This window comes from Globicephala melas, chromosome 2 (genome assembly GCF_963455315.2).
Source record: "Globicephala melas chromosome 2, mGloMel1.2, whole genome shotgun sequence".
NCBI classification, from domain to species: Eukaryota; Metazoa; Chordata; class Mammalia; order Artiodactyla; family Delphinidae; genus Globicephala; species Globicephala melas.
In genome coordinates this window covers 4,353,463-4,369,029 of record NC_083315.2, presented here as the reverse complement: position 1 = coordinate 4,369,029, position 15,567 = coordinate 4,353,463, and the positions used below count along the sequence as shown (strand labels likewise).

Here is a 15,567-nt window from a genome sequence, read left to right as displayed (position 1 = left end):
GGGGACACGGGTTCAGGCACTGGTCCAGGAAGATCCCACATGTTGTGGAGCAATGAAGCCTGTGTGCCACAACTACTGAGCCTGCGCTCTAGAGCCCGCGAGCCACAACTACTGAGCCTGAGTGCCTAGAGCCTGTGCTCCTCAACAAGAGAAGCCACCGCAACGAGAAGCTCGCACACAATGAAGAGGAGCCCCCGCTCGCCGCAACTAGAGAAAGCCCACATGCAGCAATGAAGACCCAACGCAGCCAAAAATAAATAAATAAAATATAAATAATTTTTTTTTTAAATGTGGGTAGATTTGGAGCAAGTGAAATACTGTGATCAGATGTGGTCTGAGCCTTGGCATTTTATGTTTGTATCTTTTGGAAAGACTTTCTGCAGAACTCTCTGGTATTTTGGTATGTACCCAAGAGATATTACGGTTCACATATCATCCACAGTCATCCAAAAGAGGGCCAAGTATTGTCTCAAAAGCAAGCTTAGCTGGGTTTTCTTACCAAACCACGTGGACATGGGAAGTTCAGACAGGCCACCCAAATTGAGATCAAAGCTTCCATATCAGGGTGAGAATCTCCTTAAAGGGTTTTGAAATGTTGATTTTCATTGTTTGTCTGTTTCTATAGGTGTACAAAGTTAGTCTGTTATAGCTTTTTTTCCAGTGCATATCGTCTGCCTTAAAAACAGAATCCGTAATGTGATGTCTTTTATGACGAAGGCAGTGTGATATCTGTATATTCTACTACGTATTTTTATCACATGCAATGGCTAGTTTATGCCTAATGGGACATTTTTAGTGTTTGCATTTTCTATTTTTTTCTAATTAGTTAGAAATGTATTGGCCGTAATAGACAGAGGTGAATTTCAGATAGAAAGCTGGTCTTTGTAGGTGTTTGTATATCCTCTACAATAATGAGATGACCTGGCTCCTTGTCTTGGTTCTGACATCATGTCTGTGTGCCTTTGGATAAGTCATCATCCTCCTTGAGCCAGTGTTTCCTCATAACTGAAAGGAGTTAATAATTTTACCTCTTACAGGGTTATGAGGAGTAAACAAGAGAGGGGGAAAGATATAAGAAAGGGCATGATAAAATGGATGTAAATGAAAGCAAATGTCACATAAGACCTTCTGCCAGGGCATCCTGAAAGGCCTCGAGGGAAAGGTGAGCTGCTAGAAGGTACCCCTGAATGGATGGCACATTATCACAGAGCCAATTATTTTGATTAAAAAAAAAAGCAAGGGATACCATTTGCAGCAATATGGATGGACCTAGAGATTACCATACGAAGTGAAGTAAGCCAGACAAAGAAAGACAAATACCATATGATACGACTTATATGTGGGATCTAAAAAAATGATACAAAGGAGCTTATTTACGAAACAGAAAGAGACTCACAGATACAGAAAACAAACTTACGGTTACCAACCGGGAAAGGGAGGTGGTGGGAGGGATAAATTAGGAGTTCGGGATTAACATGTACACACGACTATATATAAAATAGATAATCAACAGGGCCTACTGCATAGCACAGGGAACCCTACTCAATATTTTGTAATAACCTATAAGGGAAAAGAATCTGAAAAGGTATGTATATACCGGATGCTCCCATACAGGCATGAAAAACTACGTCAGCCTGTTCTCCACTGCCATACATCTAAAGCCCTTGCATACTTTTTACATTTGACCTTTCTCTTGCTAGGTAAAAGAACCCAGGAGTTCTCAATCAGAGGTGGTTTTTAGCCCCCACGGGACATTTGACAATGTCTGGAGACATTCTTGGTTGTCATGACTAGGGGCAGACGTACAACTGATGTCTAGTGGATGGAAATCAGGGATGCTGCTAAGTAAACATCCTTCAGTACACAGGAGAACTCCCACAACAGAGAATCCTCTAGCCCCAAACGTCAGCAGTGCCAAGGCGGAGTTCAGTCTCCAACCCATGTTGACCTGAGCCTGTGCGCCAATAGAAATGACTGTCATGAGAGAGATATACTCGCTCTGACCTTCTCAGGGTGAGGGATTCGAAAGAATGTGAGACAAACACAGTGAGGCATTTCACACAGATGCTTGAGTGAACGTTTCCCTCTAAATGGCATACGGCATTTCACAAACATAAAGCGGTTGCCATTTCTCTCTCCGAGAATAAAATATAGCCTTAGGAGATGATGCCTTTATTGTTCCAAAGGTCAGGAAGACCTCGGTCATCATTTTGAAAAGAAACAAGTATGTGCTTCGTAATAGCCAGTGAATTTAGCAACTTCATAAACCCAACAGAACGATCAAAAATGATACCTTTCATTTATTATCTATTGCACATTGAAGCATTTTCCAAAAATAAAAATAAGTTGGGTTTGCTTTCCGTTGATAGGTCTGTCATTTTAAGATTTCTGGTATCACTAAGATCCTTCTAACCAAATCAAATGGCTTAATTTATCTAATGTTTTAGAATTTTGGTAAGAGTAGGTATTAAACATTTTGTAACTGTTTGGGGAATTTGAAAGGTTATTAAGTTCTGAATAACAGAGTCTCTCATGTTTTCCCACCAAACTTTTCCCAGCAGTGAATATATCTGGATCTTATTCTGGTTTTTTATTCTTTTTTTAGCTTCCTGAAATGACTCATGTTCAAACACAGCGACCGTGGTTGATGTTTCTCCTGCAGAACTTTGGACTGACCCTAGGTTGGCTTTCCCTCTTACTCTTGGCTATATATGAACAAAATATTAAAATATAAGTTGAGTCTCAAAATCCTTCAAAAATCAATTTCAATGGCATCATTTTGTTTCTTTTGTTGTATTCTACAGTGATTTATAAATTAAATATTTTTATCTTAGGTGAAGTGTGTCTTTTAGTTCATTAACTTATTGATTTTATAATGCAATTTTGTTTCTATAGTGTATAAATGTCAGGTTGTACTTAATTGAATTTTTGTTGTTAGTTTCCAACACTGTGATGGAACTCACACCTTTTTAGTAACTCATACGCTCTAAATTAATTCTAGTAAACTTCCAAAAAATATTTTTTCCCTAGTAAAGGATGTTTGTTTGTAGTATTTGAAGTGGACAAACGTCTGTTGGGTTAAAATCTGCTGTAACTTCTTTGATGTCAATAATATATTTTTTGTGTGTATGTGAGATTATAAACCATAAGCAAACTAAATTACAAACAAATGTAATAAAGTCTTGTTTTAATGTGATGGCTTGTATTACCTTCTGTTACTGGATGTCAGATTCTGAATCAACGCTAAAAAAAAAAAAAAACAATATAGAATAGTTCACCTGAAAATGTGACCCACTGGCTAAGAAATGCTCATAAATGAGCAAACTTGGGAATTTTAAAGGCTACTGTGTCAGCACTCTTCTCTATAAGCAGCAAAGGAAATCTGTTCTCGGCAAAGAGAACTGGAAACAAAAGGTGAAATTCAAAAAATTTTAACATAAAACTTGAGTCGGGCAGTAGATGTAATGCGTAAAGTGTCACAGATTTAACAGAGTGTGTTGATGAGAATAATATTACTAAGTGAAACATATTTTTATGCTCTTTCTGAGGAAATATAGAACCCTAAACATTATTTAAGTAGGTAAGGTCATGAAATGTACAAGCAACATTCCTGATAACCTAGCAAAATCATTAAAATAGAAAATAACTCTGGCTTTAGTCATTTTTCTTGGAAAACAGATGCCTACTATTTTTCTTATTTTTTAATGAGATATCTTGACAAGGGAAAAAAGCCCATTTTACTGCCAGAATGACTCATGGCGCTGCATCAAATACATCTACTTCCTCACTTACCAGTAGAGAGTCTTTGCCACGTGCACCCAAACACAATCTTCTTCAACCTTTCTTTGATTTCAGAATGAGGGGGGTTTCTCCTTCAGTTGTCGTTAGAGCTTCATTTAAGGGAGTATCATGACGTAATGCAATAGTGCTCTGGCGTCGGCAGACATTAGGACCGATGGAGGGTGTTTCCCAGGGTAGACTGCTGGGCTTCATCCCTAGAGTTTCTGAGGCTGTACGTCTGCGGTGGGGCTTGATTTTGAACTGCTTGCAGGTGATGCTGAGACTGCTGGTTGGATGCCCCGCCCCCCGCCCGAGCTTCACTGGCGTGATGGAGACCAGACACACCTGGCGTCAGGAAAGAGCAGGCGCACGACTCTTGCCCCATTAAGTTGATTAACGCCCGACAAGCCTCACACTAGACCTGAGTTCCTAGGTTGAAGGCCCCTGCTCTTTCCACCTTGCCTGTGAGCGTCGGTTCGGCCGCGGGAGTTACCGGATGAAGAGTTCGCAGGTAGCACTTTTATTCATCTCTGCCTTGAAAGGTAAGCGGCCCCGACACGTAGAGCTTTGTCGTCCTTTTATTGGAAGATAATATGTCGCTGAACAAAACCGCTTTGTACAGGCCGACGTGGTGTGGAGGTTACGCAAAAGAAGCACCTGGAACCAACCGTGTTTGGGTTTCTATGAGCACGTTCTGATTTGGGCGTGAAGCCTTAACTTAAGCCAGTTTAGTTAGAAAAACTCTGATGGATGAGTTTGTTCCCGGTTCAAGTTTAGAGTAGTTTGGGGCTTGGCTAAATTAAACATCTTTTTTTTTTTTTTTTTTTTTTTTTTTGCGGTACGCGGGCCTCTCACTGCTGTGGCCTCTCCCATTGCGGAGCACGGGCTCCGGACACGCAGGCTCAGCGGCCATGGCTCACGGGCCCAGCCGCTCCGCGGCATGTGGGATCTTCCCGGACCGGGACACGAACCCGTGTCCCCTGCATCGGCAGGCAGACTCTCAACCACTGCGCCAGCAGGCGAGCCCGATACTGCACTTTGACAACTTCCTTTCCTCTTCGAAGCTGGAGGGGAAGGGTTGGATTGTGATGATGCTGGTTGCTAGGGTAGACTGGACCGATCAGGTTGGGGCTCTTGTGTGCATTAAGAATTCAGGCGCTAAACTGGAATCCCAGCAATGCCACTTAATAAACTTAGAACTTCTTTGAGCAATTTTTATTTCTGTAAAATAGGGCTAAAAATAGACCCTGCCTTGTGAGATTGTGGTGGGGTCAGTATGAGATGCTTACTGTTCCTGAAGCACAGTGCCTGGAGAATACTGAAGGCTCGATAAATATTAAATCAACATCGTCATCACCACCATCATCATCAGTATCCCGTTCTTTTATCACATTTTCACAGTTTACCTCTCGGGGCTGTACCTCGGCTCATGGAAATGTCTTTCCTTGGTAGGGAATGGAGATCAAACCTTTTTATGTCTTTACAATCTTCTACTCAAGCCTCCAAACCAGTCACTCAACTATTTCCTTACTGTTTTTTCACCTTGACTCACTTCCAGAGCCGGAGAGATGGTGGGGGGCCCTCTGGTTGACCCCAGTCTGCCATCTCCTCTGGGAAACCTCCCTCCAAGTGTCATAATGCTTACACCCAGTGTGAGCCCCTCTCTCTTATTCTTTATCTTATTTATTTATTCTTGTTGCCCAGAGGCACTCACTTTATTTTATTTTAAACTTTTAATTTTATATGGAGCATAGTTGATTAACACTGTTGTGTTAGTTTCAGGTGTACAGCAAAGTGATTGAGTTATACATATACATGTATCCATTCTTTTTCAATTTGTTTCCCATTTAGTTGTTACATAACATGGAGCAGAGTTCTCTGTGCTATGCAGCAGGTCCTTGTTGGTTTTCTATCTTATATATAGTAGTATGTATATGTCAATCCCGAACTCCCTGACTATAAGCAAAACCTATTATGTTCCACCTGATCACACTTCTAAGGATCTGGAGGTTGACTAAGGGAAGCTGATGGAGAGGAACCTGTCTGAGGTCATGGCTATGGTCACAACTTGATTTCAATTCAGAGCCCGAAGGAGTTCAGCCCACTGCCCCTGTTGCCCGTGTACCTGTTGCACCTGCTGCTGAGGGAATGCGACCAGCTCTGAAAAGAGTCCAGGGTCCATGAGGCGTCACCCTCGGGAGTGCTGGCTTGTTCAAACAGGGCAGGTGCCCTCCAGCTGGAGGTACACATAGCTGCCCTGGACAGCGGGGGCACCATGGACAGCGGCGCCAACTCGCCCAGTGGATGTTCCTACCTGCCCTAGCACCCATGTGTGGGGCAATGAGCCCCCCATGGTCAAGCTTTTACCTCCATAGGCGCATCTCAAAACCCACTGGAAATCATAGGAAGTTTGAGAAGCCAAAGAGAGTTTTCCAAATCCAAAGTGATCTAAGCCCATGTGAAGGGCCTGTGAAATGTACTTGCACACCTGCCCTCCCCCTACCACAACATTCATGTCTCAGAGACAGACTTTATCATACGGACCTTCCCCCCACCTCACAGCCCATCCCCCCCACCACTGCTTAACCCGCTTTGCAAAGCCTCTTGCTTCTCAGAGGCTTTCTTTCTTTGTATGATAAATCCCTCCATCTCTCTAGTCATATTGACCAGTATAAAAAGAGGAAGATCTTCCTCTTCCCCTGCCCACAGAGACAGGTGCTGCCAGCTGGGACCCACCCAGGCTCTCACCAATTCCCACCCCTACCCTTGACTTTACACAAAATTTTGGAAAGTATCCAGGATTTCTGGTTTATGGATTAGTTTTGTTTCACAATCTCAGTATTTCCCTTAAATAGCTATGCAGAGTGCCCCTAGACTCAGCCCACAGCATCCCAGCATGCTGGTGCAAGAACCAACCTCAGAGATTTAATTCAACTCTTTGATTTTATAATGGTGATGTAATAGCAAATCTTTTTATAGTGCTTCCGAGGTGCCAGATACTATTAAAGGTGCTTTATAAGATTCATTTAATTCTCTTAAGAAGCCTGGAAGTATAGGCGAAACACTCTTTTCATCCCCCCTTTTACAGATGAAGAAACTGAGGCCCAGAGGGGTCAGTTAACTTGCCCAAGGTTCAGAGCTAAGGCAGGCTGGCTCCAGCATCTGTGACCTCAATCCCTGCAACACACAGCCTCTATAGAGAAGAAGTTGAGGTTTGGAGAGTCTAAATGACAGCCCAAGCTCTTACCTCTGTAAAGGCGTTGACCAAGGACTCAGCTCGAGATCTCAGATTTCTGGTCCAGCAATCTTAACAATTTTTACCATCCTCTCTGGTCCCAGTCAGCCCTTCTCCTCTCTAAGGTCTCAGTCATTTAAGGTGGCTTTGCTTATTCTTGTTCATGTTAATTTCTTCCCGTGAGGATCTACAGTCTATGCAGCATGTTTTTTTTTTTTAATGGAAGTTATGATTTTCATACAACTTAACATCATTTAACAAATGAATTCTTTAAGTTCTAAAATTCCAAAAGGTTTCTAGGCTTAAGGATTTTTTTGTTAAAATATAATTGATATATTACATTATTAGTTTCTGGTGTACAACAGAGTGATTCAGTGTTTGTGCATACTGCTAAGCAATCCGCCACAACAGGTCGAGTTAGCATCCATCACCGCAGTAGTTACAACTCCTTTATTTCTTGTGATGAGAACTTTTAGGATCTACTCTCTTAGCAAGTTTCAAGCACACAAGACAGTATTATTAACTATAGTCACCATGCTGTACTACGTCCCATAACTTATTTATTTTATAACTAAACGTTTGACACCCTTTGCCTATTTTGCCCACCCCTTACCCCCCGCCTCTGGCAACCACTAATCTGTTCTCTGTATCTGTGAGCTCATTGTTTTTGTTTTGGTTTTTAGATTTCACATATAAATGAGATCATATGGTACTTATATTTCTCTGTCTGACCTCTTTCATTTAGTGTACTGCCCTCAAAGTCAGTCCATTTTATTGCAAATGGCAATATTTCATTCTTTTTTATGGCTGAATATATTTCATTGTACATAGGTATATATATATATATATATATATATATATCACATCTTCTTTATCCATTCGTCCATCAGGGACACTTAGGTTGCCTCCATATCTTTGGTATTGTAAACAGGGCTGCAGCGAACATGAGTGCAGAGATATCTTTTTTAAAAAAATAAATTATTTATTTATTTTGGCTGCGTTGGGTCTTCGTTGCTGCATGCGGGCTTTCTCTAGTTGCATCAGAGGGGGCTACTCTTTGTTGCAGTGTATGGGCTTCTCATTGCGGTGGCTTCTCTTGTTGTGGAGCACAGGCTCTAGGCACGTGGGCTTCAGTAGACGTGGCACGCGAGCTCAGTAGTTGTGGCTCATGGGGTGTAGAGCGCAGGCTCAGCAGTTGTGGTGCACAGGCTTAGTTGCTCTGCGGCATCTTTCCGGACCAGGGCTCGAACATGTGTCCCCTGAGGCGGATTCTTAACCACTGTGCCACCAGGGATGTCCCTAGACATCTTTTTAAGTTAGTGTTTTTGTTGCCTTCAGATAAATACCAGAAGTGGAATCTTGGATCATATGGTAGTGATGTTTGAAGAATCTCCATACTGTTTTCCACAGTGACTGTACCAATTGACCTTCCAGCCAGCAGTGCACAATGATTCCCTTTTTTCCACATTCTCACCAACACTTGTCATTTTTAAAAAATAATAGCCATTCTAACAGATGTAAGGTGATATCTCATTATGGTTTTGATTTGCATTTCCCTGATAAATAGTGATATTGAGCACCTTTTCATATACCTGTTGGCCATCTATATGTCTTCTTTGGGAATATGTCTAATCATATCCTTTATTAGATATATGATTTGCAAATATTTTCTCTCATTTGGCAGGTTCACTTTCATTTTGTTGATAGTTTCCTTTGCTGTGCAGAAGCTTTTTAGTTTGATGTAGTTCCACTTGTTTATTTTTGCTTTTGTTGCCTTTGCTTTTTGTGTCAAATCCAAAAAATCATCACTAAGACTGATGTCAAAGAGCTTATTGCCTACGTTTTCTTCTAGGAGTTTTATGGTTTCAGGGCTTACATTCAAGGTTTTAATCCATTTTGAGTTAATTTTTGTGTATTTTGTAAGATAGTGGTCCAGTTTCATTCTTTTACATGTGGTGGTCCAGTTTTCCCAGACTGTTTATTCAAGAGACTGTCCTTTCCCCATTGTATATTCTTGGCTTTTTTATCATAAATTAATTGACCCTATATGCATGGGTTTATTTCTGGGCTCTCTATTCTGTTCCTTTGATCTATGTGTCTGTTTTTATGCCAATACCATACTGTTTTGATTACTACAGCTTTGTAAAGTAGTTTGGAATCAGGAAGTGTGATGCCTCTAGCTTTATTCTTTCTCACAATTGCTTTAGCTATTCAGGGTCTTTTGTGGATCTATACAAATTTTAGGACTGTTCCTTCTATTTCTGGGGAAAAATGCCATTGGAATTTTGATAGAGATTGCATTGGATCTGTAGATTGTTTTGGGTAGTATGGACATTGTAACAATATTAATTCTTCTAATCCATGACCATGGAGTATTTTTCCATTTATTTATATCTTCAGTTTCTTTCATCAGTGTTTTATAGTTATCAGTGTACAAGTCTTTCACCTCCTTGGTTATATTTATCCCTAAATATTTTAGTCTTTTTAATGCTGTTGTAAATGGGATTGCTTTCTTAAGTTCTCTTTCTGATAGCTTGTTGTTAGTATATAGAAATGCAACTGATTTTTGTATGCTGATTTTATGTCCTGCAACTGTACTTAATCCACTTTTTAGTTCTAACAGTCTTCAGGGTGTTCTCTTTGTAGTCTCATGTCATCTGCAAATAGTGGCAGTTTAAATTCTTCCTTTCTGATTTGGATACCTTTTCTTCCTTCCTCCCTCCCTCCCTTCCCGTCTTTATTCCTTCCCTTTTTTTTTTTTTTTTGCCTAATTTCTCTGGCTAGGACTCCAATATTATGTTGAATAAAGTGATAAGTGTAGGCATCCTTGTCTTGTTCCTAATATTAGAGGAAAAGCTTTTAGCTTTTTCACCATTGAGTATAATGTTAGTTTTGGGCTTGTCATATATGGCCTGAATTGTGTTTAGGTATGTTTCCTCTACACCCACTTTGTTGAGAGATTTTATTTTAAAAAATGGTTGTTAAATTTTGTCAAGTGCTTTTTCTGAATCTGTTGGGATGATCGTGTGGTTTTTATTCTTTGTTTTGTTAATGTGATGTATCACATTGATTGATCTGTGGTTGTTTAACCATCCTTGGATCCCTGGAATTAATCCCACTTGATGCTGGTGTATGATCTTTTAATGAATTGTGGAATTTGGCTTGCTAATATTTTGTTGAAGATTCTTGTACATGTTCATCAGGGATATTGGCCTGTAATTTTCTTTTCTTGTGGCATCCTTTTCTGGCTTTCATATCAGAGTAATGTTCGTCTTGAGAAAAAAGTTTGTTCCCTCCTCTTCTATTTTTTGGAAGAGTTTGAGGAGTGGTATTAATTCGTCTTTAAATGTTTGGTAGAATCATCACTGAAGCCATCTGGTCCTGGACTTTTGTTTGTTGGAAGGTTTTTGATTACTAATTCAATCTCCTTACTAGGAATCAGTCTGTTCAGTTATTCTATTCTTCATGGTTCAGTCTTGATATATGTTTCTAGCAACTTATCCAGTTCTTCAATGTTGTCCAATAACTGTTCATAGTAGTCTCTTACGATCCTTTGTTTTTCTGTGGTAACAGTTGTAATATCTTCTTTATTTCTGATTTTATTTATATGATTTGTCTCTCATTTTTTCTTGGTGGGTCAAGCTAAAGATTTGTCAGTTGTGTTTATCTTTTCAAAAAACCAGCTTTTAGTTTTATTACTGAGTCCAACCTCCTACTGCTCATCCCACGACAGGCCAGTAAATCAAGAGATGAATTGTTGGGGCAACGAATAGTGACTTTATTCAGAAAGCCAGCAGGTCAAAAAGACGGTAGACTAGTGGCCCAAAGAGCTATCTTACCCAAGTTAGAATTCAGGCTTGTTTTATACTGAAAGGGGAGGGAGTGTGGCTGTTTGTTGCAAACTTCTTGGTACTAGAATCCTTTATTCTTGCAGCTGTCCAAGTAAGTCTGGTCACAATGCTTCTACAAACCTCCAACAAGACAAATATGTTTGTCTGCAACTATTTGTTCTGCAACTGTTTATCTCTGTATGAATGGAAAAGTGTTATACTTTTAAAGGTCAGAACTTTGAGAATGGGATAGACTGTATATTTCAGGTTATAAGCAACATTCTTTTATGAAAGGTGCAGAACCAGCATGACTAAGCACAGGCAACAGAGCACAAAAGTTAGAGCTAAAGGAATAGATTCAATATGGAGTCAGGTTTGTTTCTCTCTGTTACAGTTTCACTGATATTTTCTGTTGTCTTTTTAGTGTCTATTTTACTATGAAATTCCACTCTGATCTTGTTATTTCTTTCCTTCTACTAACTTTGGAATTTATTTGTCTTTCTTTTTCTAGTTCCTTGAGGTATGAGGTTAGGTTGTTTAACTGATATTTTTCTAGTTTCTTGATGTAGGTACTAGGAACTTCCCTCTTAGAACTGCTTTTTCTGCATCCCTTAAGTTTTGGTATGTGGTATTTCCATTCTAATTTGTTTCAAGGTATTTTTTTGAATTTTCTTTGATTTCTTCTTTGACCTATTTATTGTTCAGTAGCATGTTGTTTAACCTTCACATATTTCTAAATTTTTCAGTTTTCTTCTTGTAATTGATTTCTAGTTTCATACCATTGTAATTGGAAAAAATGCTTGATATGATTTCATTATTCTTAAATTTATTAAGATGGGCCTAACACGGTGGTCTAACCTGGAGAATATTTCATCTATGCTGGAGAAGAATGTATATTTTGTTGCTTTTCAATGAAATGTTCTGTATGTGTTTGATAAATTCATGTTGTCTAACGTGTCATTTAAGGCTAATACTTTCTTCCTGATTTTCTGTGTGAATGATCTATCCATTTGATGAAAGTAAGGTGTTGAAATCCTCTACTATTATTATTATTATTTTTCTTTTTTGCGGTACGCGGGCCTCTCACTGTTGTGGCCTCTCCTGTTGTGGAGCACAGGCTCCAGACGCGCAGGCTTAGCAGCCATGGCTCACAGGCCCAGCCGCTCTGCGGCATGTGGGATCTTCCCGGACCGGGGCACGAACCCGTGTCCTCTGCATTGGCAGGCGGACTCTCAACCACTGCGCCACCAGGGAAGCCCCCTCTACTATTATTGTATTGCTGTCTGTTTCTCCCTTTAGGTCTGTTAATATTTGCTTTATATATTTAGGTGCTCCTAAGTCAGTTGTGTAAATATTTACAAATGTTGTATCTTCTTGTTGAATTGACCCCTTTATCATTATATAATGACCTTCTTTGTCTCTTCTTACCGTCTTTGTCTTAAAGTGTACTTTGTCTGATATTTGTATAGGTGCCTGAGCTTTCTTTTGTTTTCCATTTGCATGAAATATCTTTTTCCACCCCTTCACTTTCAGTCTGTGTGTGTCCTTACATCTGAAGTGAATCTCCTATAGGCTGCATATAGATGGGTCTTGTTGTTTTATCCATTCAGCCACTCTATGTCTTTTGACTAGAGAATTTTAGTCCATTTACAGGTAAAGTGATTGACAGGTAAGTACATTTGACCCTTAAAAATGTGGGTTTCAACTGTATGGGTCCACTTATATGTGGAATTTTTTCAGTAGTAAAAACTATAATACTACACGATCTGTGGTTGATTGAATCCTTGGATGTGGAACTGTGGACACAGAGGAACTGTGGATGTGGAGGAACTACAAATACGGATGGCTGACTCTACGTTTTATGCAGACTTTTGGCTGTGTGGGGGGTCAGTGCCCCTAATCCCCATGTTGTTCAAGGCTCAACTGTACTTATTGACATTTTGTTAATTCTTTTCTGATTGTTTTTAATTCCTCTGTCTCTTTCTTCTTCCCTTGCCCTCTTCCTTTGTGATTTGATGATTTTCTGTAGTGCAAGTTTAGGTATCTTTCTTTTGATCTTTTGTGTATCTACAATTGGTTTTTGCTTTATGGTTACCATGAGACTTATATAAAACAACTTATATTTGTAACAATCCATATTAAGTTGATAACAGCTTAAGTTGGAATGCATTCTAAAGCTCTACATTTTTACTTCCCCCACCCATGTTTTATGTTTTTGATGTCACAGTGTACATCTGTGTATCCATTAACAAATTATTGTAATTATGTTTTTTACTACTTTTGTCTTTTAAACTTCATATAGTTTTTAAGTCATCAACACACCACCATTACATTAGATTATTTTGAATTTTACTATATTTTTACCTTTACCAGTGAGATTGGTACCTTCACATGTTTCCCTGTTCCTAATCGGTGCCCTTTTGCTCAGCTTAAAGAAGTGCCTCTAACAGTTCTTGTAAGGCTGGTCTAGTGGTGATGCATTCCTTTACCTTCTGCTTGGCTGCAAAATTTTATCTTGCCTTCAACACTGAACAACAACTTTGTCAGGTAGAGTAGTCTTGCTTGACAGTGTTTTGTTTTGTTTTGTTTTAGCTCTTTAAATATATCATGCCACTTCCTTCTGGACTGCCAAATGTCTGCTGAAAAAAATCTGCTGATAGTCTTATGGGGGTTCCCTTCTTAGTCTTATGGAGGTTCCCTTGTTTATAACAAGCTGTTTTTCTCTTGCTGCTTTTAAGATTCTCTCTTTGTCCTTAACTTTTGACCCTTAATTATAATGTGTCATAGTGTGGGTCTCTTTGAGTTCATCTTTTTTGGAACTCCCTGGGCTTCCTGGATCTGGATGTCTGTTTCCTTTCCCAGGTTAGAAACATTTTGAACCGTTATTTCTTCAAATAATTTTTCTGCCGCTTTCTCTCTCTCTTCTCCTCCTGGGACTCCCATAATGTGAATGTTGGCCTGCTTGATAGTGCCCCATACATCCCGTAAGCTGTCTTCACTCATTTTTCATTCCTTTTCCTTTTCGCTGTTCTAACTGGGTGAATTCCAATGCCCTGCTTTCGAGTTCATTCATCCTTTCTTTTGCTTCTTCTGGTCTGTTGTTGAACCCTTCTATTATATTTTTCGGTTGAGTTATTATATTCTTCAATTCTGTGACTTCTATTTGGTACTTTCTTATATTTTCTATCTCTTTGTTGAAACTCTCACTTTCTTCATCCATTCTTCTCTCAAGCTCAGTGAGTATCTTTATGACAATTATTGTGAACTTTTGATCAGGTAAATCACATATCTCCATTTCACTGAGGTCTTTTTCTGGGGTTGTATCTTGTTCTTTCATTTGGAACATATTCTTCCATATCATCACTTTTTTCTTTAACGCTTTGCATTAGATGCATTAGATAAAACAGTCACTTCTCTCAGGCTTAAGGAGTGGCCTCATGTAGGAAATGAAACTTACTGTTCAGCGTTGCCCTAGATCTTGGTTGTGTCTCAAACCTTTGTGATTGTCTAAGCAGACCACTTTACTTTCAGGGGCTCCCAATAGTTGAGGGTGTGCTGAGACCTGTCATTGTACCAGAGAGGAAGATCTCAGTCAGCACCTAGATTCAGGCTGATTGGATGCCAGACCTTCATGCAGCAGCTTTTCAGATATGCAAATATTCCTCCTTCAGAGGAGGAATGGGAGATGAGTGTTTCTGTCTGCTCCCTGTGTGCTGAAACCTGGTGTGATAGCCAATGAAGAACTATCTTGTTCTCTTTGCTACTGTCCCCCTGAACCCATGAACACAAGCCCTACTGGTCACCAGAGCCAGGCTTTCAGTGGATGTGTCCACCTGGGCAGCAGACACAAAACCCAGGGCACCATATGTGTACAGAGCTTCTTTTTCACAGAACCGATGATCTGGGGCAGCCCAGAGGGAGGGTGCACGGATGGAACTTGCTGGCCTCCCTGGTCCCTAATGAGGATTGTAGTTGGCCCCTTGATTTGTGTTTAATTAGAGCCCTGCCCCTCAGACCACAACAGTGAAGATACAGTAATAGTCCTCTGCCACAGATTCTAGTGACCCAGAGGGAGAAGGAGGCAGAGGGACGGCACAGAGATGGTACCCACCAGGCTCCATCCCTGGAGTGCACCTCAGTAGACCCCTAGATGTGCACCAAACCAGAAGCCTTCCACTCAGGCCAAAGCTCTAAGACAAGCTAATAGGCCTCTTTCGCAGAAAGACTGGGGGTGTGTTTCAGTCTGCTCTCTCTGCACTGTGCCCTGGGGTGGTAGCCAGCCAAGAACTGTCTCTCCATTTGCTATAGTCCAAGGAGACCCACAAACACAAGCCCCACTGGCCACCAGATCAAGGGGCATCCCTGGGCAGCAGCCACAAAAACTGGGGCACCAGACATAAACCAGGGCAGTAGAAGTGAGTATAAGCTCCCCTGTGGGAGATACCAGTGCAGCAGAGGGAGAGTACAGAGAGAAGCACCCACCCTCCAGGGTCTTTGGAGAGGATTACGGTCAGCCTTTAGGCCTCTGTTTAATTAGAAACCTGGCCCTCAGGCCAGAGCTCCAAAAGAAGCAAATAGGCCTCTTTCACAGAAGAACTGGGGGTGTGTTTCAGTCTGCTGTCTCCATGCTGTATCCTGGGGGTGGTAGCCAGCGAAGAACAGCCTCTCCATTTGTCGTAGTCTAAGGGGACCCATGAACACAAGCCCCGTGGGCCACCAGAG

At 40.6% G+C, this 15,567-nt stretch overlaps 1 protein-coding gene across 1 annotated transcript in view; it reads left to right on the top strand.

The window, feature by feature from the left end:
* SLC39A12 (solute carrier family 39 member 12) overlaps nucleotides 1–2,901 on the top strand; it is a 69,317-nt gene extending 66,416 nt beyond the window's left edge. The window contains exon 13 of the mRNA XM_060293676.2: nucleotides 2,606–2,901. Within this exon, the coding sequence (XP_060149659.1) occupies nucleotides 2,606–2,734 (129 nt within the window). The 3' untranslated portion in view covers nucleotides 2,735–2,901. The remainder of the gene's footprint in view (nucleotides 1–2,605) is intronic.
* Nucleotides 2,902–15,567: the final 12,666 nt, after the last annotated feature.